General features: G+C 43.1%; 1 protein-coding gene and 2 long non-coding RNA genes across 5 annotated transcripts in view; 1 reads left to right on the top strand and 2 right to left on the bottom strand.

Annotated features, from left to right (window-relative positions):
- Window positions 1–5,063: 5,063 nt before the first annotated feature.
- LOC135579754 (uncharacterized) lies at window positions 5,064–12,114 on the bottom strand. The gene is made up of 2 exons (XR_010473451.1): window positions 8,655–12,114; window positions 5,064–8,224 (listed from the first exon to the last, which is right to left on the bottom strand). It is a non-coding gene; the product is annotated as an uncharacterized LOC135579754 (long non-coding RNA).
- Window positions 12,115–12,597: 483 nt separating this feature from the next.
- RBM20 (RNA binding motif protein 20) overlaps window positions 12,598–23,413 on the top strand; it is a 106,308-nt gene continuing 95,492 nt past the window's right edge. The window contains exon 1 of one of the 3 annotated variants that reach the window (XM_065067029.1): window positions 12,598–12,874. In XM_065067029.1, coding sequence (XP_064923101.1) covers window positions 12,732–12,874 — 143 coding nt within the window. In that variant the 5' untranslated portion in view covers window positions 12,598–12,731. Of the gene's footprint in view, window positions 12,875–12,938; window positions 16,145–23,413 lie in introns of those variants that run through there. The other 2 variants (XM_065067027.1, XM_065067030.1) reach the window with 2 other exon arrangements.
- Window positions 20,490–22,234, bottom strand: LOC135579757 (uncharacterized). The gene is made up of 2 exons (XR_010473454.1): window positions 22,113–22,234; window positions 20,490–20,749 (listed from the first exon to the last, which is right to left on the bottom strand). It is a non-coding gene; the product is annotated as an uncharacterized LOC135579757 (long non-coding RNA).

The raw sequence follows: 23,413 nt of genomic DNA, 5'->3' as shown, positions 1-23,413 counted from the left end.
TCAAGAAGGCTCTGCAAGCTATGGGAGTTGGGCAGTGCCCTCTGTCCTGGTTTAAATATATATATATATATATACATCTGTATGTCTCTCCGGGGTCTTTTGTTGGTATTGCCTGTTTGTGCTGAATTCCAGATCCAGAATGTTGTTTCTGCTGCAATGCTTTGTCTCAGGCCAGGGCCCTTGGGGTTAGTGCTGAATGCCTCTTGAGGCTCTGAGGAGCTCAGCTTCCCTGCCTTCAGTTTGGTTGGCTGATTGCTACTGCTTTGCCCAAAAGTACCCAGGAGACCCCATCCTGGAAGTCCAACCAGTCCTTGGCTCCCTACACCCTTCATCTCCTAACTTCTGTCCTTTTTTAGCCACTGCTGCCTCCCTTCTGGCTCCCAGCCCCACTTTAATCCTTCGTCACTCCAGGCAATAAGGTGCATAAACTGCACCTTTCGATCTTCTCCCCTTCAGAGGGCCCAGCAGGAAGGATGCTCCTGTCAGCAGGAGATGGGCTCGCAGTCACGGTTTGGGAAGCTGGGATGAGTGTTAGCAGCTCTGGGCTGAGCGCACCCGGCACAGGCGGTTACTTGCCTGGGTGTGCATCACCACCAGCTAAATCACTGCTGGCTCAGCCAAATCCTATGTGAAAAAAGCAAGAGATTGTTAAAAACTCTTTTACATAGCACTAATAAGGCAGAAGAATTACCAGGAAAAAGTGGAATTTAAGGTAATGCAACATAGAGATTGGATTTTTTTCCCCAAGCTTTTAGCCACAGAAGACAGGGAGAAAGGACCACCAATTTCTGAAAATATTTGGATCCTCTCTTAGAGAGGATTTTGTTGCTAGGTAAACATTTACTGACATTTCCCTGGGTTGCCTGAGGCTACCTAGTGAGACTGGTGCCAGCTTACTTCAGCATGTCTAACAAATGTTGTCTTCCAGGCTGTGATAATGGCTGTAAGCCCTATGTGTTTAAGTTAATGAAAGTTCAATCAGAGGCTAATTAGGGCTTTTGGCTTTTCCTGCCTACATCAAGAACAGAGCAGAAGAGATTTCTTGGAAAACACAGTTGAGGAAGAGGGGATAAATGTATGTTATCAGACTGCAATGTTTAGTAGACACTTGGAGCATCATGATCTGTGCCAGTGAAGCAGAATTTCTAGGGAGCTCATTGCCTAACTCTGACATGCCTCTGGTGATGACTCCACTGAACCTCAGGTAGCTGGGCCAGGATAAAGATTGAGAGAGATCGTGTATCCTTACCTCATTCCCAGCTCCCCGGAGTATGAGATGCCTGCAGCTGTGTGTGCTGCAGCCCCTGTGAGAGGACCAGCCTTGGTTCCTGCTGCCTACAAACCCCATGTGCCTGTCACAGGGCTTTCTAGGAAGGGTCCATGGCCGACTTGTCTGCTCAGTGTTGATGCTGAGGCAGATAGGGTGTATAATAAAAGCCATGTTGGGCAAACCCCCATCACCTGTTTCTGCTGAAGAGGTCTGCATGCTTGGTTCCATACTGATAGGTGTTTTTTTTTTCCCCACTGCCTCTCCTACTCCATGGTATGCCCTGGAAAAGCAAATATAAGAAGAGCAGCTGGATCTCCTGCCTTCTTCATGTCTCTCTTCCACAACGTGGAGCTGCCAAATTTCTTGATGGAAAGTTGTTTTTCACAATGTGAACCAACTCATATATTGTCCTGTAATTGTGTCCCAGGAAAAGACAAACTTTTTAGCTGGAGACCGTTGAAAATGTCAGCTGGAAGCAAATGCTGCAGCCAAAGAACTGCTTCTGGTCATTGGCCAAACTCCATTTTGTTTCAGCCTGGCCCAAAAAACAACTTTTGTGAGAATATTTTGAGAATAGAAGGGAGTTTTACACTTAGATATTCATTTCAAAACAAAGAGAAAAACCAGTGACCTCTGATCTTGTGAAAGCTTCACGAGAAGTCAGACCTAGGGAGTGGTGATGTGTGTATGAATGTTCTCCCTGCTGCTTTGCCTTTTGTGTGTTTATATTAGCCAAGGTAGCTTTGATACAAAACAAAAACCCCAAAACAAACAAACAAAAACCCCCAACCAACAAAAAAACCCAAAAAACTAGTCCTAGAAATCTAGCAGAAATATCAAGGTATCTTTGGAGAACCCTCAGTTCAAATTCATTCTCTAAAAAGACAAGAGGAAGAGTTGGAACTTCCTGACATTTCTCTTTATGAAGAACATATTTTAGTTATTCACACTTAGATAAAACTAGAACTATTCAAGATTAATATTTTGTTCAGGGGTCTGTCTTACCTCCCCTCTGTCCTTATCCCTGGGCCTTTGTTTCTGTCCCGGGTTTCCTTGAGCAGGTGACCTCACTTGTAATGTCTGTGATGCTGCATAAAGTTTTACTGTCTCTTTTGAAACTGAGCGGGTAAGGACACAACTGCAACTGTCAGAAAAATGAAGATGAATGACATAACTCTTCCAGGAATGTTACCTTGCTCGTGGGCTGAGTTCAACACGAGCTCATTGGTAAGTTTGCCTGAGGCTGCATTTTTTGGCAATTGAACCGCTTACTGGAAAAAATGTGTGAAATGTCAAGTTCTCTATGAAAAAACAAGTGGAAAAGGGAAAGAAAAAAAAAGAAGAGGAAAGGTATGATTTTTAAAATATGCCTTTTTTTTTCAATTGCTTTTCATCCAGCAGGTGCGAAAGGAAAGGAAAGGAAAGGAAAGGAAAGGAAAGGAAAGGAAAGGAAAGGAAAGGAAAGGAAAGGAAAGGAAAGGAAAGGAAAGGAAAGGAAAGGAAAGGAAAGGAAAGGAAAGGAAAGGAAAGGAAAGGAAAGGAAAGGTCTCTATATTGTAACTATAATCTAATTAATTTCCTTGTAAACTACTAAAGCTGAGGGAGCTTTCAGTGCCTAAAGTGGATTGTGTGTTGTTTGGTTCAAGGAAACTATAGTGAGTTTTCCCAGTTCTATAACTGAGCATTTCTGGAAATCAGAATTAATTTCATAGGTGATTTCAGGTAAGAAATTTCCCTGACTGAAGCGTGGTTTTGTTCTTCCTTGAATCCTGAGACTGAACTAATCCAATGGCTTTTTACTTCAGTCTGTTTATGGACTGCAGGGTAGTTCTTGCAGTCCAGATTGTACGTGTGCAATGTTTGGAAGATTAGTAATGACGTGTTATCATAGCCAAGGGCCCAAGTAAAACCTCTGTGGACTGTGACTGATGGGTGGGTTTTATGCCACTCCTTTCACCCCGGGATTACTAGCCACATTCTCATCACACATCTTTTTTTAACAGCGGAGAGAAAAGGGGCTGGGTTTGTGAGCAGATTAAAGCGCCTGGCTCTGTTCAGCCAGGATTCTTTGTAAGCGCAGGGTATCCTGACATGACAGTATTTGTTTTATATTTTGTATGTGCTGGCATGGCTTCTTCAGGGATCTTGCTTAAACAGACACTGCGTATTAGCTGAAATATTTAATAATTTTGACTTGAACAAGTGTCAGTTAAACTAAGCTTTCCTTAAGCTCTGGTTCAGGACTTTCTGGACAGATCTGAATGTAAGACATATTCCACGTGTGAAATCTTGCTGTCTGCTAGTGCCTGTGCCTGGATGAAGGATGCATTTCTTAGAGATGCACCATGACTTACCTTCTCACTAGGTACAAATACAAATATTTAAAATGTTTGGGTGATCTCTGCTTCTGTCTCCCTAATAAACTGTATTTTCCTTACTTCCTACTTTGACTGTATCTATTCATCACCTTCAAGACCCTCTTTAGATGCGTGGTCTTGCTATTTATTAACATCAACTGTTGACCGTCTTAAAACCTCCTGAACCAGGGATTTGTATGGGCTGTGAAGAACTGCTGGAGCCTGCAAACTACATCAACTTCTGCACTTGTTTCCAAGAGATTTTGCGTATTTCATTGCTACCCCAGAGTCTGATCACTCCTGCAGTCATACAAAATGAGGCACCTAGGAGTGATCTAATCCCTCCTCCTGCCCAAAAGGTGGATCATGTTTAAATCATTCCTGACAGATGTTTTGTGCAACCTATTTTTAAAACTGCTAGTGTCTGGGGTTTCAAAATTTGGCATACTTTCTCATTTGCCATTAGGAGGTTTAATCTGAACTTCTGTTGCTGTGATTTAAGCCTGATTTCTTCCATCTTTTCCACCCTGGGTATCGAAAACACTTTATTCCATTCTTCTTTAAAGGTTATTTTCTGCTTCTCCTTTCTGGACTGAACAATTGGCTTTTGACTAGCCCTTGCCTTTCTTCTGAATTGCTCAATCCACTTCCTACTTAAAATCCAACTGCCAGACTGGATGTCGTTTCTTACTGAGGCCTTATCACCACCAAGAGAAATAAGGGCATTACGTCAGACAAAATTCCTATTTGTAGAGCTCAGGTTGATGGATGCCTACTTTGCGACAGCATGATATTGTTGACTCATGTTCAGCTCTGATCCTCTGTAATACTCCCCAGGTCCTATTGAGAACAACTGTTATCTGTCTAGTCATTCCTCATCCTGTACTTTCCCAGACAATACTTTACCTTCCTAAGCAGAGGACTTAGCACCTGTCCTTGCTCAGCCGAATCCTGTGTTTTTCAGACTGTTTCTCTGATCTCTCCAAATCATTCTAAAATCTCTTTCTCTGCTCCAGCTTGCCTATATAGCGCCTTACCCCTCACACAGGTTTCGAATGTGTGATCTGTTCTGTTACTCAGACTGCCAAATAATAATATAGAAAAAGGACTTAACCCTTACAGATTCCCAAATCACACACCTTTCCGGTTTGACAGCAAACTGCTTACACCAGCTGTGAGTGAAGTTTTCCAAAAAGATGTGCATCCATGTTCTTGTAGCTTCAACTACAGTGTGTCACTAGTTTTCTTTTAAGAATTATTTTCTGAGGCAGTGAAGCTTTTGCTGTGTTACCTGTGACCATGAGTTACTGGTCTTCATGGGTTTTATCCCAACATTTGTGCTTGCTGTTCCTTTTCTATATCCTTTCTCACAAGACACTGATAAAGAAAGAGGGAAACTTGCTCCTAAAGTGGGAAGAAAGGAGAAGCGCCCATAGTTCAAGTCAAAGTTCTGTTTATTCTTGTATTTTCCCTATTCTAGATGTCATATGTTTCAATAAACAGATCTCTTGTCACAGATAATACTGGTTATTTTTCTTCTGTGGTTACAATAAAAGGGTTTTTTTTTTTTCCCCTCCACAATCATCTGTCTCTCAAGATTGCTTTGCCATTTTTCAGTCCATGTGATAAATATTTTCCAAATCTAATTTTACAATCCAAAGGAGATTCTTCAGATTCCTGGTAGGAATATGACTTAAAAAACCCTTTTAGCTTTTCTAAAGGGAAAAGACCTGGAGAAAGATTAGTAGCTGTGATAGTTCAGGAACTGTAGGTTCTGAACCGAAAGGCTCATTTTAGAAGACGACCTCCACAGGTGAGCAGATCATTTCGGGTAACTTCAGTGTCTTTTGCTCCTCTGCATTAAATGTCAATGTGAATTTGTCTGTTGACTCTTACCCTGAATATATAGGTCGCAGGAGCTGAGTTAGATTCCAGGTCAGCAAGATCATGTTTTCCACTGGCAGTGTTCCAGATGATGATAAACATCATCAAATAACTTCAGGCTCTGCATGAATGTCGATGAAAGCATACCTCAGACTCCAGGGACATAGAGTCTCACCTACCTTATCTGAATGCCATGCGAGTTGTTTGAAATCAGTGTAGTATCTGTGTAGCAAAGGCCTTGTGGATTTAGCACATTTTTGCAAGGTATCTTCTCTTTCAGCTGTAGATCTGGCTTCACTGCAGTAGTCTGCCTCTCCTTACAGGGCTGTGGGTCAGAACGTGAGAGGATTTCCCGCTCTTCTTGTCCACCCAGGGCCCATGGTTCCCTCAAGAAGGTTGTCTTAATGTAATGGCTCAGCGCCACTGTCTGGCATGCAGAACATTCCTGGTTTGTCTCTGGAGATCCGCAATGCAAGTGCTGACATGTAACACCACAGCTGTGCAATTTGTCAGCAGAGGAGGGGAAGGAGCCCTCCCCGGGTCCCGTCCCTGGGGAGGCGGCGCGGCTGCGGCGTCACGAGCCGTGCACCTTCCCCGAGTCCAGCACCATGGCAGGTCACCCCGGCAGACGGACCTCGGGACAAGTGGCTGTCAAAAACTCAGTCCTGCAGAATGTCTTTTGCAAGTGAGAGGTCCCCGGAATAGATCTGTTTGCCATAGGCCTGACCAGTGTGTGTCAGTCATGTTAGTCCAGACCAGCCTTCCTGACTGGGATATGTCTCATCCCTGGCTGCTTTCAGTGATATTTGTCTTTTCCTACTGTCTGTCACAGGCTGGGCTCTAAGGACACTGAAGCAGAACTTAGGTTTGGTAACTCCATCAGTCACCAGGTTTTAGCAATACGTGCATCTGAGAAAATTTCCATCAGAAAAATAATAGTAAAAAAATAAATCTGAATTTGTTTGTGTTGGGGACAGCATGCCAAGCACAAAACCCACAATGACCATACTTCATAAGGAAATGGGAGATTTTCTTGACAGCTATCCACTCTTCTTTCTTGTTTTAAACCCCAGATGCATTAAGTGCTCAGCTTAGTCCCTGCTGGTGTTCGGCATCAGTAGAAGTGTACAAGAACTGTCAACAATCAAGTGCATCTCTAAGTGAAGAGGGGTTTGGTTTGGATACAAAAATGACTTACAGCAAAATTAATGCAGGATTTTTACAATAAAATTAATATTTTGTTCCGTTAATAAGGACCCAGCTCTACATGATGATAAAATCACCATGGCCAAACACCAGTTATAGGCACATAAGATGTGCAGTTTTTGGTACTGAACTACTCAGGTGTACTTCTAGAAATCAATTGTCTTCATATAATATTGAAAAAGGCCCTACTTTGCATTCATGCATTTGCATTATGTTCAGTTTGTCCTTGAGCATCAGTAGTATTCATCCCTATCAAATGGTACTCAGCAGCTTGGCAAAAATCAATGTTTTTCCATGGAGAAATAAACCATTAAGGTTTAGACTTTGCCTCCAGCTCTGCATATATCCATAAAACTTGCATGCACGTAAAGAAGAATTGGTACTTAAAGGCTTGAAAAAATAAGCTTTTTAAGGGTTGGATACCATTTCAAATCTAATATGCTGAAAAATTAAAAGTGACTGAAGTAAAATCTGTACTAAGTATATTAATTATGGCTATATTCACTAATAGCAAAAGGGTATTAGTTAATACCCACAGCTTTAGGCATGAGAGGGAAAAGTCCCCAATTTAAGTACATATGCATTAGGAAGGGCTGGGGTAAACAAATAAATAAGCAATTATTTTTAATTATGTTGCACTTCTGGGGTCATGAAGGATGAGAACCAGAAGTGAGGATGACTGGAAACAGACCAGTTATGCCATGATAAGAATTCAAGTATGTAATAGTGAAGGCATGGAAAGATAAGTTGGGTCATTAACATGCATATTTTGGTTATCTCAAGAGCTGAAAGTAACATCAAGTTTTATATTCAAAGTACAGTTGTTCTTCACAGTAATAAAACATTCATCCTTTACTGTGCCCTTTATGCTTTTTTTTGCTTCCTTTTTGCTTTTATTCAAGCAGTTCACTACTGTAGTTAAAACAGTAAACTTTCGCCACTTTTGGAGCTAGAAAGGAGCATGACACAAGCCATTAATGACATAAGCCAGTATTTTGGGATCAAACAGCATGTGTAAACATCCAAGGTATGATCAGTTGCACATTCCAATCTTTTCTAAATTTACAGTTTGTGAATTGAGGATTACACTGTCACCGGCTTGAGGTGCTGAGGGGGTATACAGCTTTTTGCAGTAAATGCAAAGGGGCAACGTTAATTTAATCCACATTGTTCCGCATCAGGAATACAATTCTGCAGTGTTTGCCCTTCATCAGCTGGCTGCCCCAGCATATTTGAAAGTCTCAGCTATCCATGGTTGAGTGTTACTAGCTTGTCTCCAAAGGTTATTCTTTTGCATCTTGATCTGATTAAATGTTGAAGGCACACGATCATCAGTGCAGCGGTCAGCCCAGCTCCTGAGTTTTGTCTTTCTCTTTTCACAGATCCGGAAGCAGGCTGTCTTTCTCGGTGTGTTATTCATAAACTTGATTTTCTGGTTGTTTGTGGGATGATTATTCTGCTTCCAATCTAATGTGTTCTGTCAAATTCTTCAAATGATGCCGTTCCCCTATAAAAACATTAACTCTGTAGCCAAATACTTTCAAAGCACTAGATCTCCCCTGTATTTTCCTTTCAAACCATTGGGAAAATTTCTCACACTTTCAAATGTCAGCCAATTTTTTGTTGTTTTTTTCCTTATGAAGAAACCTGCAGCCCTGAGTTAAATTTTACTTGGTCCTTTGTAAATGTACCCTGGTTATTTCTGAACATCACCATCCCACTGACACACAGTTATGGGCAGTGCAGCCCGTGCAGGGGCAGAAAAAGCAAAGCCAGAGTAACCGCAAAAGAACCTGCCAGTTGTGACCACCTGTTTCCATTCACATCCAGTGAAAAGAAAATCACCAAAGAGGAACGAGTGAAAAGTGGTGCTGACTGAAATATTTTTTTCAGGAGAAGCTGATAGCAAAAGGTCATAGAAGCAAATAGAGACTTACCCAGAAGGCAGGTTTTGTATACCCAGGCACTGGAAAATTTTGCTTCAGTCTTCAGCTTCTTTATCCAAACAACGACCGGGGAGAACAAGCAAACGTGCAGAGTGAGCTCCGTAAACAGGCTTCAGCATAACCTGGGGAAAGCTAATGTGTTAATAATCATAATCTACCAGGCCTGAAGTGTTTTTCATCCTTTTCCTGGAATTTGCAGGTATTTTTCTTCGTTAGTTTTGGAAGTTGAGAGTGCTTTCCTGCCTCCCTCCACAGTGCGTTGAGGAGTACGATGTTGCTGTTCTCCCTAGATGAAGTCTTTCATTCCTGCAACTGGATACTTATGTTACTTCAATTCTATTTAAGAGCTGACATCTTATTCTTCTTGAAATTATTTTTGCATTTTAATGACTATTTTATTGATGCTTGCAAAACCATCACAACGCTATCTAGATCACTACATCACACTTTACAAACACGAATTAAAATTCCTGCGCACTGTAGTAACAGTAAAAACCAGAGTTTATTCTCCATTATTTCTGGATGCCTGACTCAGTTTGGGAATAAGCCATGTTAGACTTGCAGTGATGTCTAAACTGGTTCTGCACTTTGCAGCTTAACTGAGCAGGATGTTTACACTGGGGCACAGTGTTTATAAACAGGACAACTCTAGCCCAGAAGTTCTTCTATTATCTAGGTTTTCCATCTTTCAGTTTTTTCAACCCCGTTTCCCCTGATAATGGAGGGATGATTACATATTAATTTCACAGAGGATTACGTTTAGGGTATTTAATTCACAAAAGATTAAATTTCAGGTCACAGAGCAAAAGACAGGTTCAGGCATGGACCAAAGAAAGGCCTTAGCTGGACATATCGACTTGATATAATCTTTTATTCTTAGATGTGTCTCCTTGCTACTGTGTAACTCCATGGTTAATTGAGCTCTTAAAGCAATGAAGTTATAGTTATTTTTGTTATTTGACGCTGAACTATTTGGGGACACAGTATCCTCTGTGTGCCTGGCTCCATCACTTTTCTACTTTACGATCCCTTTCTTTTTCCTGGGTTCTGCCTTTGCCTTTGCTAATCTGCCCTCCTAAAAATTAAATGTTCTGGCTGTGAGTTCATGTATACCAGACAGCTGTTCCTGATTTATACTCATGCAAATTAGAGCAGCAGTCAGATCAGGATTTCAGTGTTAGCATGCAGACTCCTACAACTGGAAACCAAAAAAAGGCATTTTAAAAGGTGGGAGTTGTTTTTAGTCATATTTGGAGATGCAAGTAAGCAAATTAACTGAAATTATTAGTTAGGAGTGGGTTTTGCATGAGTGCTCATTGACAGCCATGGCATAGATACGTTGAAAAAATCAACAGTTTAAATCTAGAATCATAGACATTCAGTAAATTGGACATGAGCAACAGGGAAGTCAGTGTTTTGGCAAGTTTGTTGCCAAAATCACCATTTGCCGACAGTTACACTAACAGAGAATGAAGCTCTAGCCAGGGGAAAACCCTACAGATACAATTTCTCCAGATACAATTTCACCTTCTGTATTAGGAGAATAGGAAGCACTTGTACAGCAGTTTGTGCTTGTTCAGTTCTGTTGCAAAATCCAGACCCTAAAACTACGTATTCTGGCCCACCTGCTGTTCTTCCTCTCTCTCATGGATGGGTTCCAGAAATATCTCAAGGCTTGGACAGCAAACTGTGTTAATGTCTTGAATAAGAAAGTCCATGAAGCCTGTGGTCAGTCTGTGCTCGTTCACAAGCAGTAATACACCTACTCATCTATTTCCACGTAGGACAGCCAGTGAAATACCTTGGCATCTGAGGGAGCCTTGTGTTAGTGTGTTCTGGTAAAACAGGGACAAGCTCAGGGTGGGGGCCATGGGGCAGCACTGGGTTGTGCCAAGTCAAACACTGTGGATGGCAGAAAGAGAGAAAAATCCTGGATGAAAAAGCAGAAGTGGGGATGAGGACTGTGGCTTTAAAGAGAGTGAATGGACAAATCTTTGCAGAGTTTCAAGATGCCATGCTGAGTCTGAATTATACACTGAGTGCGTTAAATGCAGAAATAGTAGTGCCTAGTAAAACACACTCGATCCATTTTTACAAGTGATGTAATGTAACTGTCTGCACAAAGTAACACGTTCTTGTGAGTATCCACCTCCTAATCCAGGGCCACGCGGTGGTGTCATAGCTGTGCTCCTGCTGCCCCTGAGCCATGAGTCACCATCTCTCACTTCCTCACATAATTACAGGCAGCAGAACGTGGCTGTCGCTTCATCTCTCCAGGGCTTCCTCTGTTGCTGTAATGAGAAGGAGCTTCAAGCAGAGCCACTTTTTCTGTGGATGATCAGTGGACACCTGAGACTCATTTTGTACCTCAGGCTAAGTTAGAGCCACATGCTAAACTCATTTCCCTGCATTGCCTCACCTGCCTGCCAGATCTTACCTTTCCTTGAAGATCAGCCATCTAACAGCTCCACAGCTCTGACCACCCCTTGGCTCTTGCTGAACCAGAACACAAGCAATATTGCAAACTTTTCTTCCCCGGGGGAAAGGATGTAAGGTCTTTGTATTTCTCAGAATATTGTGTAACTCAATGTGTATTAACAAGTAGTGACTGCCATTTGTTTTTAGAAGGTGCATTTGGTGTTACACTTGCTACTAAGTAACAGTGCAACCAACATAGGACCTGATTCTCGACTTCCCTGCACCTGGTTACTGTTATCCATCTGCAAAGTACGTGATAAATGCAAATAACTTAAAATTTTCCAGTCACTGATTGTAGTAATTTGTACCCATTTATGAGGCTACATACTTGCAAATGACTATACCAGGTGCACAGGGGAGGAGAACCTGACCCCCTTCAAAATTTATCTTTCCCCTGAATTAGGGTTAATTGTTCAAAGAAGCCAGGATGTTTCTGCTTTCCTCGGTGCGTGTGTGTTGGGGAGAGGGTGCATGGCAGACAGAGGCAGCACAGGATCAAACACTGAAATGGTCTTTGACTCAGTTCTCTCTGACAGAGCACTTTACGAAGAAAGTAACAAGACCTGGAAGGAACGTTTTCAGTGCTCCTTATTTGGTATGAGCAGTGCAGTTTCTGCTCCATCGGTCATCTGAAATGTCCTCCCAAAACATACGCAGGTAACACCTTTTTGTCGCGCTGTATCATCATCCTGTAATTCTAGTCCTTAATCCTGTGTTATTACAGCAGTGGGTAAAGCCCTGTTGGGTAGGTCTTGATCCCGCTAATGTACGTGTTTGGAAGGAGGGAGCCTAAGACTGACAATCCTTTATTAAAAGCAGGTTCTTTGGTTGGGCCCAGACTGGGAATTTGATTTAGGGATGACTCTGTTACCCGAGAAGGTTTATATTGTTGTCTGGGCCATACTCCTCTCTGGTTTTGTATCAGCTGACAGAGCCTATGTCTGATAAATGACTAATAGCATTTCTGCAGAGGTGTTACTGGTGAGGGATTAAAATAATATGCACACTTTTTTCCCCCTGCCCTTGGGGAAAGGGGAAAGATTTTATGGTTGTAAACCACTGCCGGAGCCGCTCACTCTTTACCGCACTGCCCTTTCTGCCCCAAGGGCGAGCCCCGGGCACGGCCAGGTGCACTCCGGCCGGGACACGGAGCGAAACCGCTCGTTCCGGCCGCCGGGCTGCCTGCGGCCGGGACCGGGCTGCCCGGGACCGGGGTCCCTCCCGCGGGGCAGGTGCCGCCGGAGGGAGGGAGGGAACGGACCCGGCGCCCAGGTGGGGCCGGCGGGCGCGGCCCGCGGGGGGGCCGGGCTGGGGGCACCGCCCGCCCCTCCGGCCCCGCCAGCGAAGCTCCCGTGCGGCGCCGGCCGCCCCCGGCCGGTAGCGGCTGCCCTCCCGCAGGGCGGGCTCAGCCACGGCCGCAGCCGCAGGGGGTTGCCTGTCCCGTCGTCGCCAGCCCGGTCGCAGCCCTGCGGGGGGGGCGGCGGGGGGAGCGCGGTTGCCTCCAGGGCTGGTCCTGTGCCCCCTCCCTCCCGCCGCCGCGGCGGAGGGCTGCGCGGTCACCCGCGCCTCCCGCCGCAGGGGCCTCCCCGCATGGTCCCCGCCGCTGCCATGAGCCAGGCCCCGGCCCCCCGCGGCGCTGACCCGCCGGAGAGCGATGCCCGCAGCGGGGCCCCCAGCCGGGGCCCCGGCCGAGGGATGCCGCCGCCGCCCAGCCTGCCCCAGCTCCTCCACAAGTAAGAGCCGCCCCGCGTTCCGCCGGGCCGGGAGGGCGGGCGGGCAGGCGCGGGTCGCTTCCCCTCCCCGGCGGCGATGCCCCCCTTCCCTCCCCCGCGCCCAGACTGACAGCCGGGCGGGCGGAGGGTCGGCCCGGCACCGGCCCTGGCCGAGCGCTGCTTCGCGGGGCTGAGCCTCCTCTTCGGCGCAACGGCCGTCCCCGCTAATGCGGGGCACGTATCCCATTAAAGACCGGCACCGGTCCCGCATCCCAGCAGAAATTTACTGCCCGAAAAGCCGCTCGTGTCGGTCCTCCGGAGGTTCGCCCCGGCACCCCGTCTCCTCCAGGCAGCGGGTCGCTCGGTCGCGAAAGTTTTTCTTCTCCTTCCCGTGGTCGCCGCCGTGTGCCGGGCCCGGCAGCCGCTCCTCTGCTTGCGGGCTCGGGGGTCTCCTGGGGAGAGGGGTCGTGTTGTGCCCGGAGCGATCGCATCTCTGCAAAACTGTCAGAGAAAAAGTATACTGTGCATGCGTGGAAGGCTTATTAACGGGAGCAGTGATGCTAACGGCATTTTGCTGTTTTCGTTTTCTACCTGGAAAGGGAGAGGGAAAAGTACTTTTGCCACATAGATGCAGTAGTGTGAGCGATACTTTTCTGGCTGAGAAGCTTGAAGACAAACCGAATACTCCATAGTTAGTACGTGAAGCCTGAGTAACACATAAGTTGTTCCGTGCTGATTCAAGATGGTTGCATGCACTGTATCTACTTTTTCACAAATCGTAACAGGTTAAAAGAGATAGAGGCTTTTCACAGACCAGTGAATCTACTAACGAACGCCCCGTTATGGAGCCGTTAGAATTTGCCTTCTATTACTTTAAGATTTGCTGCTTGGCTTGATGAGCAGGACGCTGCGCAGTGGCGCAGGTTGAGAAACGCTTTTGTCATGATGTCCCAGGCCACCAACCGGCCTGAGCCTGTGTCCGGCCGCCGAGCAGGGCGACGGTGTGACAAAGCAGGGCCGGGCTGCGGCGGGCTCGCTGCGGGCCTTGCGCCGCTTCACTGCGACAGCCCCTCGGGAAAGGCGCTGCCTGAGGCTTCGCCTTTACCAGTTTGTCAACAAAACCCAGCAATGTGACTAACGGAGGACTTTATTCCAATCCTCTCACTTGTATTTTCAAAATACATACATACATGTATATAAATATATATACGCGTGTGCGCTTTATCTGTACGACAAACTTAGAGTATGACTTATTTTAAGTTAGGAATTGCGTTATCTTATTTATAAATATGTATGAAACTAGACTTTAACACTTTCTGTGGAATGTGGCCCATATATATATTGATGCCTGGTTTTCTTCTTGTATATTTGCTTTTCAATCGTGTTTTTGTAACTTAATCATGAAAACGTTAGCGGTTCTTGTTACCGACGTTTTTGTTCCTAATTGGAAATACAGACTTGGAAGTTTGCATTGAAACTGAAACATTAATGGTTGTTACCTTAGCTTGCTGGGCTCCCACAGGGCTACATATGAATTATTGTGCAGCAGAAGGTAATTTACACTGACTTAAAATCAGTCTTAAACTGTAGTCTCTAAAGATGGCCATTTTTTTACGTTTCAAGACTTTAGGCGGATGTATATTGCAAGTCAGATGGGCAAAGCTGTCAAGACGGCTTCACGATTCTATTTTTATAATAACACGGCGCATGTTACATACAAAGGCGTCACATTTTTGCTGGTCACGGCTGCTAGCAAATTATATGTATATGTAGGAAAACTTGAAATTAGTTTCCTTTTGAGCCTATCTTTACTGGAAGGAGAGAGGTGCCATGTTTTAACCATTCTTTATCAGGGTAATGTGGCGCAGAATGGCAAATGTCGAATGTCTCCATCTAAGCTTCTGTAACTTGATCGTTTGGTTTTGTAACTGTGCGGCACAATTTGATGTGTGTCTCTTTGTTTACCTGATAATTAATACACTTCCACCTTGAATTTAATTTGAACCGTGGGCAAATTATGTTCTGCTTTACTGGTAATAATGTGGTATTTTATTATCTGAATTGGATATTCAGTAATTGTTAGAAACGGAGATGTTAGGGAATATCTTAAATTGCTCTTCTGAATATATTTCTAATATGTTAGAACAGGTATTATGATGGGGAAAATAGGATGGGAAGGAAAGCAGTGATTCTTCTACAAAACAAAGTCATGGTCTCATTACTAGGAAGGAAAACATTGACCTTTTTTCCCAAGCATTTTGATTTTTTTTTTACTTTTTTTGGCCGTGTTTTTGCTTTGTGAGCCGCAGTGAACAAGCGTGCAGTTGCAGGATGCTAATTCAGAGCAGTGTAGGCCAGAATATTGTGTGGCGTTTAACTGTTTCAACACTTCTATTTTTCATTATACCATTGAAACTTTAAAAGCTCTCTGTATTCCTTCTTTCTTCCCTCAGTGCTTTTGTTACAAATATTTGCACATATTAGGTGAGGACCAATATAATTTTGAAAAATGACTTCCTACACGGGCAGCTGGTAAACGTCCACTGTGAACACTGAGCATTGAACAAGTATAAAAATTTGGTGAAACTGGAGATCTGAAATGTTTTTGGTAGCAGCTACATGGGCTGCACTCATTCACTGCAGGTAGCATGTACTGTACTGTTTAAATGTCTATCTGCTTTAACATTTATAATGTAATTTTAGTATTAAAATACAAATGAATACCTAGTTTGAAATTCCTTGCTATTAGTTCCAAAATACAAGAAGATACCAATTGAAATACACTGCGTACATGTTGTATTTTTCACCCCGAGTGACAACGTCATTTCTGTTGATAATAAAGGTCCAATCATAAGATTTACAGAGCAGTTAAAGCTTTCTATCTATGCAAGTTGTTGTGATGTTGGGTGGGAAAAATACTTGTTATTTTCCGAAAGGACAAGCCTTATTGCAGTCACAGCCCTCAGGTTGCAAAGCTGAGAATGAAAAGTGGACAGGGAAGGCAAACTTGAATTTACACCCTACAAGGATGACTTACAAAAATATCCATTTGCGTATGTAATAAAGCAGAAGACTGAGAAGAGGGAGAAAAACATTTGTAATGGTGTTGTTTGGTGTTTGTAACTGGCTTCTACTGCGGTTTTGTGGAAGGAGTGGAAATGTGGGGTAGGGTCTGCAGTATCAGCAAGTGAGACACGTGTGGGAAATCTCTGAGAAGATCTCAAATACCTGTTCTGCACAGAAAGGTTTGAATGTGTGGTTGGAACTGCTGGTTTGTTTTTTCCCCTCTCGGTAAGTTTGCTCTTATGAGAAGATTTTTGTTGATAGTTTGGAGGTTTTGTTTATAATTCGCAATTACATTGCAAAATGTACTTTTCAGCTGACAGCTCAGTGTGTGATGAGTTTTAGCACCTGCTGTTGGATTGACTGGAGTGCCTAAGCAGCGTGAGAGAGTGGAGGGTTCTATTAATAATTCCAGGTGTGTGGTTCGTTGCAGTCGGATGGAGCAACTAGCTGGAAATAAGTGAGATGAAGGACCGAGTGGTGGCTGTGGACTGACTGTAAAGATGTCGCATGAAGAATGATTTCTGTGAAGGCTGTTGCTTAAAACATGCCACAAGTAAACTCCATAATTATAGGAGACCTAATGATGTTGAAATGCAGTCTCTTTGTATGTTTTAATGGCTGGTTGCATGCTTTCAGTTCTAAGGATTTGTCATGGCTAATATCTGTCCAGTGGACACGGAGCTGTTTTTAACTCCCTGTGTTTGATATAGGGGTATGCATTTGTTTTACAAATTGAATAAAGGTGTTTTAAAACAACAGAGAGAAAACCAAAGTGGGCTGCTTTTTTTAATTTCTTCCCTCTTTTTCCTCCTGAGTGGTTGTGTCCTGGAGATTTTCAGTTCCTCTGGAAGGAAGATGGAATTTCCAACATCTGTGCCTGAGTCGTCATCAGCCTGTGCCAGTTTGGGGGCAGACAGGAGTGAGCAGGCTGGTGCTGAGTGCTCTCTGTCCTTCATTTCTATAGCAGTGAGGAGGAAACTTGTCAGGAAATAATAAACAAAATGACCTCCAACTTTTTTTTTAGGGTTAAACCTGTTATGTTTAAGCATGTGCTTTTTTATTTTTTCTTTGTGTAAAGTGTGAGGTTTTCTTTTCTCTTTTTATTTTTCTCCCCCTGCAACTCAAGGTCTCTCAGGAGAGATAAAATATGAAATGTACTCCCATTATATACATTAGTCATGGCAAATAGTTTGGCATATATGGCAAAGGCTAAACTGATACTTAACAAGGGGACATTAGGAGAAACACTGGTTTTACTGTTTCTTGTCTTACTGTTACTGATCCAGGCTTTCCATATTTATTTGCCTTTTAAAGTGCATCTCCAGAATCTGAGTTGTTTCTCTGCCCGACAGAGCCCTCAAAACACATCGAGTTTGTGTTGTAACAGCTGTAACAGCCCTGAAAGGCGATGAAAACAAAACAGAAAGCGCTGTAGCTGTTTTAGCGGAGCAGCCTTAGCAAAACAAGGGACAGGAGCTGACCAAGCCAACTGCGTGGTGTGGGACGCGCCACAGAACGTGGGAACCAAACCCGCCTTATTAAACTCCTCCTTGCGTTTCCCACTCGTCGTCTCTGTACATTATGAAACACACAGTGAGGGAAGATCTGTTTTCTCTGAATTGTCTGCCTCCTTGCTGTGTGGTTATGGAGACTTGTCAGACCTTACCTGACATTAAAATCAGAACTTTAAATCCGGGTACCAAACGTGTCTGTGCACAGGGGACAGGGATGCCTGGGGGTGCCTCACTTTTAAGTTTAGTTGCTTACAAAAAGTAGAATCAGTGATGATAACTACCTTCAAGGCAGGTAGTTGAAATTTCTCTTTTCTCTTAACATTTTCTTTTCTTATCATTTCTCATTTAAAATACTTGTTTTTTTATTGTCTTTTTTAAATGGAAGTCAGCAACTCCTCCTGTATACTGGGTGTGACCCATAGCTTAAAGATGAATTAATCATATGAATGTTCTCTGTTTTAAACAAAAATGACTGAAAGTGTGGGCTGCTTTGTTCTGAAATCTTTTGTTTGTGTCTGTTTTGGTGTTGTGTTACTGACCCCTGCCCAGTATTTTTTGTTTGTTTTGTGTGTGTGTGTTTGTTTCAAACTCTTTTAAAACCCAGCATCTTATTGGGAGAAAAACACAACAAAATTGAATTTAAGGCTTGAAGAGGGAGCACAGAGGTACAAAGTGGAAAGGGATCCGAAAAAAAGAATTTAGAAGGAATGCCTTGCGTGCAAATATCTGCATGTAATCTGGCTTGTATTATTAGTTATCAATCAATTCTTAGTTACTCAGAAATGTCAAAATTATTTCATATATTTTAGTGGAGAGAGAGATAACAGCAGTGATATCAAGTTTAGCAAAATGTTAAATAATACATACCTTATAAGAAGCAACACAAGTGGTTTTTGGACCACAACACATGGCAGTGGAGTCTTCTTTACTGTAACTAAGTTGCTTGGAGGTTGCTGTTGCTCATTTATTGGAAATTTTTTACTCCTATTCCCATCAATGGGAAGACTGGGAAATGTGTTCTTTTGGTTTTCCTCTTAATTCAGCCCGTGTCCATTCAAAGTTGCATGCACCACACAGTGAGTAGTTACGTGTGACCTGCTGCGCTGCTGCGGCTCTGCAGATGATGCTAAAACCTTTCTGACCTCATTTGGAGGAAAGGAAAATGGAGATGGGTAAAAACCTCAATACTTTTTAGTTCTGATCCTTTCCGGGGACTGTCAGAATGGGAGGAACTATGTCTTCAAAGGTAGATTTATACTTCATAGAGAACTTCAGAAATGTATTTAGGAGGGTAAAAAAATGGCTTATTTGCATGAAATAATAGTTTTAGTCACTTTAAAGTACTCCTTCAAATAGAATCTGCTTTTTCTGAAGAGTAAGCTGTCTTGATTATTTTTTTTTTTTTAATTTAAATGAACTGCTTTGATCTGATTTGCAGCTAGACACTTTGTCAGATCGACTTTATTCCCCTGAATATACTCCCCCTGCTATTTCCCCCTCTTCATGCTTTGTAACATTTTATAGTTGATTTAAGGATGTAATCGCTCTGTTAGCCTCTGCCCCTCTATGTCCAGCTGCTCTCTCTTTGTCACACTAATGACCCGTCACAGTGAAGCTGTCACTTGGCACACTGGGGGAAACCAGAAAACCTGTCCTTTTGGGTTTTAGAAACCTTTAATATCTGTCTTGTTCTGACAACTCAAGCTCAGCCTGTTTTACAAATGCCTCTTGCCTATTTAGAAAAAAATGCCAAATAAAAGCACTGGGTATTCTGTTGCAGGAAGGGGCTCAGGCTTGTTTTCTTAAAGGATCAGTGTTTGTGAGTGCACAGGCAGTTATTTTCTTGCAGGCTTACTGCCTTTTTTTTTTTTTTTGATGTGTGTATGTACACTTGTGAAATGTGAGTTTGACTGATGTTAACTGTACCAGAAGCTGCATATTTATCCCGTGCATACAAAGAACTACAAGGAATAGGGATTTGTTGTTAGTTTTCTGCATGTCTGTGTTGGGAGATGAGCTGAACCAGCAGGTGTGCGGCGCTGGGGCGAAGTTGTGCTGAGTGACTGTAGCACTAAATGATGCTGTTCAGATCTGTCCTCCATCATTTAAAGACATGCCGGTGTCTCAGCAGCCTTTGCCTGCCCGTCTTGGGGGTTGATAGGGATCTGTAGCTATATGGGTTGTGAACTGTAGTCCATCTCCTGTGCTGTTGTAACTCTAAAGCCTGTGTTACGGGAAGTGTTAGTGATGATGACTGCTTGAAGAGGGATGGAGTAATTAATATTTTGCTTCATCACTTCTGGATATACTTCTTACTAGGAGAAGGCAGGGACAGGATACAGAAGGGTTTAGCTGCTGTTACCTTGGGGTAATGTGTTCTGCTGGCCAGGATGGACACAGAAAACGGTATTGTGGGCAGGTTCCGAGCCAGCTCCCCGGCTGACTGTGGGTCACCTGCTCCCTTCCCAGGCTTACTGGCTTTTGTGATACTAGAAGCATCTGATGTTGTCTGGTCTTAGCTTTCCTCAACTTGCCATCATTCTTGCGATTCTCTGTACTGCGGGCTGCAGAGTATTAGAATTCAGACAATGTAGAATGTCTTGAGTTTGGCAGTGTCGAAAGCTAGGGTTTTATGTGTTGTGTTTTTTCTCCTGGAGGGGAGAGATTGAGTTGATGGTATCTGGGAGTTAGGGCTGCTTCTTTGGAGACATACAGATGTTGTTGCATTTTTACTTACATTTGAATCTTTGTTTTAAGAAGTAGGTTTTATGTATCTCTGAAACAAGTGACTTGGTGGTTGATGTTTCCTTTACTTAGACAACAAATAAACTTCTGTGGGCAAAGCAGCAGTAAATTGACCACAGTCTGTTTCTGCAGTAAGAAATATTGTTTGTCCCTGTTGATTAACGTGTTCTCATCTTAGGGGAAGATGTGCTAAGTAATTTTATTAGGATGATTAAACACACAATTCATTACACTGACCAACTTTCATTGTTCTCTTTCTGGCCTCATTTTTTTTAAAAAAAAAACCTGTAAAATAAAATTCTGAAATACTATTTGAGAACAAAATGCCATAAAATGCTTTAATAATGTCTTTTTTTAGTCTGTTTTCTGCTGTGCCTGGAACTGGAGTGAGAGCAGATTAACTTCTGGTGCAGAGAAGTTTGCTCCAGTCCCCACAGAGCTGTGTGTGTTTGTGTTGTTTGCAGTCAGAGATTTCCTCTGCTCTCCCCGTCATAAAATTCTTTGTCAGTGATTATGCACAGTTCAGACTGAGGATGGGATTTGGAGAAAAGATGACACTTGTCTCTTAAAACTGTGGAGAGAAATATTAGCAAACTAGGGTGAGGTTATTTTTTTTTTTTTTTTTTTTTTCAGCCCTAGGCTCCTCTTATCTTCCAAACTCTTCTATTAACACATCTTAACATTCACACCCCTGCTATCCATGTGCTCTACACCATCCATTTGTGCCCCACTCATGGCACATTCTTGTAAGGTCACCTACAGCTTTCCACTGTCCTGCCAACCAACAACCAAACATTGGGCTCTTTTCTTTATTTACCATTTATTCAAGGTCACTGTTCTACCCTGTGGCAAGACCTTCTCCTCATGGTACAGGCAGGGCTCACCCTGCTGCTGGCATCTTTCTGTTGACCATTGGAGATGGCCCAAGAGGTTTGCCTCGGGTTACTCTGAGGTGCCTCACGCCGAAAAGAGAGTCATTGATGTGTCTGGAGGTGAACGTGTTTGGGAGTAATACAGAAGAATAGTGGGTGACTGTGATGGTGTTTATAGATACCTCTATTGGCAGCATGGGCAAACAGGTTCTACGAAAGTGATGTAAATAAAAGAATAAAAGTTCTGTGGAACTCGGATCCAGGTCAATCTAGTCTTTCTGCACTGTTTTGGATTTTATTTGAACGGGTCTTTTCTCACTCCTGGAGAAGTAAAAAGCACTAACTACTTCAAATTCGACAATAAAATTTAAGTTATTTACAAATCAGTGTGTATTTTGTAGATCGGACTTCTAAAGGATGTGGGATTGTTACTGTTCAACCTAAGTTTTGTAGGTTTTCTGTATTGCAAAGTGTTAAAGGACTGAATTTCCTTAAAAAAGGAGTAAAATGGAAATTTGCAAGGGCTAGATGTGATTTATTTGGGGTTTTTTTTTGGGTGATTAAAGGATATCTGTGCAAAGTAAACCCAACATACCTTGTACATTACATAAATATGTTAGGTGGCCAAGCCCGTTCACTTGTCAGTGTTAAATAAGACTTAAATTCCTCCTTGGATATAGTGTATATACTATGAGATGGATCTTGCAAAGCCTTATCCATGCACATGAGGATTATTTATGTGTGTAAGGCTTTAGAGGATCAAATCCTATCACCTAAGTCTGTAAGACTTCATGACTATTGCTTATCTTTGCCAGGTCACTAGGAATCCTGCACAGAAATGTAGAGAACAATAATTGCAGATAGCAGAAATCTGATACAGGAGAAGCCAAATAAAATAATAGAAAGTTACCTTGTGTTCTAGCATTGAAATGTCACTTTTTTAAAAGAGAGCATGAAGCTGTGCAAGGAGGAGTATGAATCCATGCTCCTTTGTGCTTCTTAATAGTGTACTAATAGTCTGACATGTTTTAAGACCAATACTCTGTAGTGTTAAAGCCTTACCAGCTGTAGGGATTTGTAGAGTCGGAGGTGGAGAGGGTACAAAGAGCCCATCGTGTCCTCTGCACAGCGTGGCACTCAGACCGGCCATCACTGCTGGCTTCCAGTTTGTGTGGAGCATCTGGGAGAAACAAGGCACTGTCTTACATCCGGCATCTAAGTTGGCTACTTGCTTTGTTTTCTGTGTAGGTTCCCAGGATTTTTGTTGTTGTTGCTATGTTTGCTGCTGGTTTTTAATGTAATACCATGAAAATAACATGTACAGTTTTGTGGTGTTTCCCATTTTATAAGTTTTATGAAGATCCCATCTTACCCTAATCCATATGGCAAGGAAATAAAATATCAGCAACTAAGATAACTTTCTGGATTGCTGGCATAATTTATGGGGGCAATCTGCTCTAGAGAGCCATTTGTAGCCATTTCTGTACAACATATTGTCTCTTACTGTGCGTTTCAGCAGCACTTGGCACTGGTCTGTTTGTAATCTCCCCCTCTGTAGAATCTAAGACTCTTTTACACAAAGGTACAAACACAGAGAAGCAAAACTCCCCCCACATTTCTTAATGATCTGTTTAATATGATAATTTTTTCTTTTGTGTGTCCCTCCTTGAAGCATTAAAATCTACTATTTTGCTTTGGCGATTCTATCATTTCCAGCTGTATTACGTGAAAGTTGGTAGCAGTGTTCCAAAGCTGAGGACTTGATTGGCAAGTTTTAGCTGTGAGTAAATTTTCACAGCTGATCCATAAATCCCCGACAGACCATTAGGAGCTTCAGAGCAGCTCTGGCAAGCTCCCCTACAATAATTGTAGTTTTAAGTTTGTTATATTTAGTTTTCTCACCTCCTAGCTGGATGCCAGAGGGACCTCACTAGCAGTGAATCACTATATCAGGTCTGTATCTACTTTTTCCTCCCAAGTTGGTGGTTTGTATAAACAGCGCAGTGTGGGAGGAGGGCTCACTGCTTGGCTCCCTGTGGACAAGGCAGAGACTGTCCAAGGGTGTCACTTGTGACAAATGGACCCTAGATCTTGGCTTAGACATTTCAGTAATTCGAGGAGACCTGAAGTACATCACTTCTCACCCCCCGTCTCCAGCCCCTGCTTTTAAGAAATAACAGAATCACCAAGGGAGGCAGAAAAAATGCTTAAACATGACAGAGCCGTATATAACTCTGTGAGACAGAGAGATGGCTCTTAATTTAAATTCCCTGAGGTAATTTTACTTATTTATCTGTAGTGAAGCTAGCAGAGTGACCACGGCTCTAAGAACAGAACCGCATGGGTGGCCGCGGTGAGAGCAG

This window comes from Columba livia, chromosome 6 (assembly GCF_036013475.1).
Source record: "Columba livia isolate bColLiv1 breed racing homer chromosome 6, bColLiv1.pat.W.v2, whole genome shotgun sequence".
In the NCBI taxonomy this organism is placed as follows: Eukaryota; Metazoa; Chordata; class Aves; order Columbiformes; family Columbidae; genus Columba; species Columba livia.
The sequence above is the reverse complement of the archived record's forward strand: the minus strand, read 5'-3'. Positions and strand labels throughout refer to the sequence as shown.